We start from the raw sequence: 5,813 nt of genomic DNA on the forward strand, positions 1-5,813 counted from the left end.
AGGTTTTTTTGTGGAGGGGGCCTGGCACCGTCTTGTTATGCCACTGGCTGAATGCCCTTTTAAGCAGTTGGCACAATAGCGCAGAGTACCGTCAGTCAGAAAAGAGCTAGTGCTTATGCAAGATGTTGGTAATAAGCCCATGTGTCTTTCCACTTCTTTTTGAAATGTATTCCCACTGAGCTGCATAAAGGTTTTAAAAATCCCAAACTTTGTATCCCTTATCTATTTATAACATATTTTTTCTTCTTTTTGGCTTGTTCATGGTGTCAGGTAGTAACTGCCTTGGAACAATAGATTTATTACATTTCTATATAGTTATTTTTGGTTTGCTCTCTTTCAGGTGCACCGGAGAAGAGTATTTAACAGTGCAAGGAATCGATTTCAGCACATGGGGCTTATGGCAGAATCATTTGGCTTTGGCTTGCATGATTGCAATATTTCTAACCATTGCTTACCTAAAACTGTATTTTATGAAGAAGTTAACATAAGCTCTGATTTTCCAAAGTCAAGGACTATTTTCTGTTTTCTATATTTATATTACTTGTAGAATCAAGAATATATGGCCTTTTTAGCCATAGTGCTTGATGCACTAAACCTAATTAATCCCCCAAAGGAGAGGTTAAATTATTGCCGTTACAGCCCTGCTCTCTAGGGTATGTGTCTTAGGTTTATTTTCTATGCTAACATTGTTTTTAATGTTACTTTTACTACTATAACATTTTTGTGTTTAAAATTTGGCAAGGGCACAGGCATAGGCACATGGAACATATATACTCTCAGCCCTGTGTTTTTCAGTCAGGATGAGAGAAGCACGGTTCCGCTTGCCTCCTCTGCACCATGTGCCTGCACTAAAAACAGTAACAGTGGAGGGGATCTGCAGTGTTTTTCAGGCCAACTTCCAATCCCCTCCGCTCGGTGTGCCCGCACTCCCAGCCTGACTGAAAAACACAGGGCTAAGAGAAGCATATATATGCACCGCGCGCCCTTGCCATTAATGCTCAGCAGTCCGTGAGAAGAGTTGCAAAGCTGTGTCCATGCACATAATACAGACAGGGCAAGAACTTTTGGATGCTTATCTATTGTTTCCTGTTGTGCGTTCATATAAATATGCTGCAGCCTCTGAGGAGCCAAGAAGGTGCAGTGCATCATGGATCCCTTCTAACATTGGACAAGTAGCTCCATTTACTTCCAGAACTATTCCTTCTCAGTAATGTAAATATCTTGTGTCCAGAGTTACAAATACAAATAATATGTTATCTTATATTAACACTGTTTGTCTTATTTGTTTTGCAAAAAATGTTTTTGTATGTGATTATTGCCTTAACTCAAATCAGATCAACACCTTCTATTTACTAATGCTAAACTGCAAAGCATCTGCTAAAATCTGTTCAGAGCAGTGCACAAGATTATTTTGTAAAATCTTTAAATAACTGGTTACAACATCTGTTCGTCAAAATAAGGTTGTACTGCAGTGTTGATTTAAAAGAAAAATAAAATACACTTTGTTATTTGAACCCTGAATGATGTTCCTAGCTTTTTTTGGTTAAATGTTTGACCTAATTGCAAAACATGCCTTAAGTTAGCAAATGTTGCATAACCTTGTGTAGTGGATTGCATAAATTTTTTTTGTTTTTACTATGTTCTAAATAAGTCTCTCTATTTATACAATAAGTTTATTTTTTTTAAATGTTGACAGAACCACACACTAAGGAGCACATTTACTTATCCACGAATGTTCCGTGCATTCATTCGATTGGTCCAATCGTATTTTCCGCGACTTTTTCGTACCTTTTTCGTATTTTTAGCATGAAAAAAATCGGATCGGTTTTGCCGCTGTTTACAATCGTTCAGTACGAAAATTTCGTGACTTACGGATCACTAATACGATATTATCGTGACTAATACGATGTTTTCGTAAGCATTTTCGTGATATTTGCGATCTTCAGAAACTTTTGTTTCCAATCCGAATTTTTCCCATTCAGGATTCGAACTCGTGTTTTGATAAATCTGCCCCTAAGGGGGCATTCACTTGTTCACATGTTCATTTTATTTTTCACAATTTGCATTTTTTTCATGTAAAAATACAACTTTTTAGTAGGAAAAAACCCCTTTTTTGCCATCTATTATGTATCAAAACTGCGACAAATCAGAAAGTAAAAATACATAGTCTAAAAGCTGTCAAGGTCATGTAAAAGTCAATGACAGGTGTTCATTTTAAAAACTTTATTTGCTTTGTGGTTTAAAAGGTTTTCAGGGTTTTATGATGTTTTCATTTGTGTGACAATACAAAAAATGTGGGATTTTTTTCTCTGTGATTCAAACTGTTTTGTACTAAAACTCATGAATATGAATTATGGAAATAAAAACTTTAGTGTTCAATATTTGTTAAACACAGCCTTCTCACGGCTTATTTATAAGAATTCAAATTTGAGAATTTTAGAGTTTTTCAATTCAGATAAACTGATATTTTTTACCAAACTCAAATGTTTGCTTATTTCTAAAAAAAAAAACTACAGTATTTACATGTAAAAAACTCAAATCCATGGAACAAAAAAACTTTAATGCATTGAATGCATATTCTCATAGTCTGCAAATTCTCAAAAAAGTGAAAAACATGAAAAACTCAAATTGAAAACATCACCTACATTTTGGCAGCTCCCATTGACTTCTACATAAACTTGCAAGCGTTTAGATGCCAACATTTTCTGTTCAAGCTTTTAATATTGTATGCAGGTAATAAATATTGAATATTTCATGAGTGCAAAAAAAAAAAAATTGAATCATGGCAAAAATTTGAATTAGGGGGTGATTTTACAACACTGTGTTTTGTCAAAACAACCCTTTGGCTGGCAGGTGTAAGTGAAACAATGCCTTGTAGAACATTGCAATAACAGTAAATGAAAAATGAATAGTCCAGTATCTGAATGACAAAGTGAAGTGCATTTATTAACAGGAAGCAAAGGCCATTTTGCCCTCAAGGTAAGGTGACCAGATTTTCAAAGTGAAATCTGGGGACAGGAGGAAGAATGGCAGCGCACAAAAATTTGCAAAACTTCAAAATTTGTGAAATGCATTGAAGTCAGTGTTTTTTTTTTTTTTTTTTTATAAAATGTTGTGGCGGTGTTGCAGAAATATTTGCTGATGGCAAAATGGGAATTCCCAGCAAATCCATACATTGCTCATCACTATCCAACACCTAATATTTCTTTGTGTATGTATGTAAGTAAGTTGATACTGATGTATCAAAAATGTTGGGGGGTTTTTTCCTCAAAAGTTTTGAAAATGATGAAGTTTTTGCAGCATCTTATCTTCCACATATTAGATACCAAGATAAAACATCCGAAATATGAAGGCCAGGGGTCAGCTGAACAGTTTGATGCCCATTATGCATAGATTTATATATAGAAGTATGTGGCACGGTGACCCTAGAATACAAATTTTTTCAGCTGCCCCTGCCTACAAATAGTGTGTTGTAAGATCTCCGAAAACCACATATTTTACAAAGTACAGGACCTAGCGTATTCTGGACAAGCGATCTTTCCATAATTTGGATTCAGTCTACTGAAAAATTTTAAACATTAAATAAATCCAATAGGAGTGTTTTGGCTGCCACCAATATTTATTTTTTATTTATATACCGTCAAATACCGTGATACCGATATAATTTTGAAAAATACCGTGATATAAATCTCCCATAACCCTGTATTCCTTCACTTGCTAAGAATCCATCCAGCCCCTTCTTAAAGTTATATAATGTATCAGCCAGCACGACTGATTCGGGGAGGGAATTCCACAACTTCACAGCTCTCACTGTAAAAAATCCTTTCCGAATATTTAAACGGAACCTCCCTTCTTCTAAACGGAATGGGTGCCCTCGTGCCCGTTGGAAGGACCTACTGGTAAATAAAGCATTAGAGAGGTTATTATATGATCCCCTTATATATTTATACATAGTTATCATGTCACCTCTTAAGCACCTCTTCTCCAGTGTAAACAGACCCAACTTGGCCAGTCTTTCTTCATAACTGAGACTTTCCATACCCTTTACCAGCTTAGTTGCCCTTCTCTGGACCCTCTCTAACTCAATAATGTCCCGTTTGAGCACTGGAGACCAGAACTGAACAGCATATTCTAGATGGGGCCTTACCAGCGCTCTGTAAAGGGGAAGAATAACCCCCTCCTCCTGTGAATCTATACCCCTTTTAATACAGCTAAAAACCTTGTTTGCCCTTGCAGCTGCTGCCTGGCATTGCTTGCTACAGCCAAGTTTATTATCTACAAGGACTCCAAGGTCCTTCTCCATTATGGATTTATCTAGTGCAGTCCCATTTAGGGTATAAGTGGCTTGCATATTTTTACATCCCAGGTGCATGACCTTATATTTATCCACATTAAATCTCATCTGCCACTTAGCTGCCCAGATTGCCAGTTGGTCAAGATCCTGCTGCAAGGATGCCACATTTAGGATAGAATTGACTGTGCTGCAGAGTTTTGTGTCATCTGCAAACACGGATACATTACTTATAATACCCTCCCCTAAGTCATTTATGAACAAGTTAAACAAAAGTGGACCCAGTACAGAACAGTACAGAATAAAACCTAATTTCGTACGATATTCGATGCATGTATGGCAAGTCGGTGAGTCGACAGATATCGCAGGAGGCCGATATCGGTCGACTCGCCGATCGGGCCGGTTTAAAGATTTTGATCGGGCGCCATAGAAGGCGCCTGAGCAAAATCTGTCTTTGGGGCTGAATCGGCAGAAGGAGGTAGAAATCCAATTCTTTCTACCTCCTTATCTGCCGTTTCAGCCCTGAAGGGTTAGTGGCGGATCGTATGATCTTTCGTGCGACCGATGGTCGCACGAAAGATCTAAAATTGCCACTTGTGTAGCCACCTTTAGTCTCGGCTACAAAAAAAAAAAAGAGTATATTTATACTTTGTGTGACACTGGGCCAAAGCTAAACATTACCCTGCCATGTTTACATTCATGCCAACAGACAATATACCAGTACATTCCAGGGGGGAGAAGCAAAGCAAGGAAATCCCTCAAATGTGTGACTTTTTGGATACATGAATTAGCCTGTGTGGCCCATAAAGGTCTCAATAGGTAGTTGGCTTTATATTGCTTCTTACAATGAATTTGGCTTAATATTTCTTCAGTATGATTTAAGAAAATGAATGAAATAGTGGGTGTTTGATGTAAAAATATAATGTAATGGAAAAAAAAAAACAAGCGTTTGTACTAATTTAACATAATTGTACTTTTTTTTAAAATTAATTTGATATGTTGATTCATGGCAGCTTTAAGGTCCTGGTGGCACAGGGCAGAGAGCTGATTGGTGGGTCTTTATAGCCCCATGCCCTCACAAATGAAACTGGTATTGCTGCCCTCCCCTGCTTAACAGCCATGCAATGGTAGTACTAATGCTGGAGAGGATTATTAGACATGTTTGCTAGATACTTTTTCAAGTATAATAATAATAAAAAAACCTTTATAAATAGAAAGTCCAACATTTCTTGATAATATTTTAGCAGTTTCTTGACGCTTAAATTAGTAAATTTCCTTCCTACACTCCCCATCCACCATGCTCTTTATATGTGTGGTAAAGAGTAAAACAAATGCTTACTAAAGAAGTTAAAGATATTGGGTTTATACATCTATATGTCTTGTGAGCAATTTTGTAGGACAAAGAATAAAGGGAATATGCGAGCCGACTACCAACTTACTGGCCTTTGTATATAATTCTTTAGGTAATATATTGGAATCTGAGAGGGTTAATAACTATAAATGGTGAATTAAAAAAACACAG

General features: G+C 36.8%; 1 protein-coding gene across 3 annotated transcripts in view; it reads left to right on the forward strand.

The window, feature by feature from the left end:
• The window catches only part of abcg2 (ATP binding cassette subfamily G member 2 (Junior blood group)), a 65,291-nt gene extending 63,770 nt beyond the window's left edge, over positions 1-1,521 (forward strand). For 2 of the 3 annotated variants that reach the window (XM_031901400.1, XM_012964533.3), the window contains exon 17: positions 341-1,521. In XM_031901400.1, the coding sequence (XP_031757260.1) occupies positions 341-488 (148 nt within the window). In that variant the 3' untranslated portion in view covers positions 489-1,521. 3 annotated transcript variants of the gene reach the window in all.
• Positions 1,522-5,813: the final 4,292 nt, after the last annotated feature.

Source organism: Xenopus tropicalis, chromosome 1 (assembly GCF_000004195.4).
Source record: "Xenopus tropicalis strain Nigerian chromosome 1, UCB_Xtro_10.0, whole genome shotgun sequence".
NCBI classification, from domain to species: domain Eukaryota; kingdom Metazoa; phylum Chordata; class Amphibia; order Anura; family Pipidae; genus Xenopus; species Xenopus tropicalis.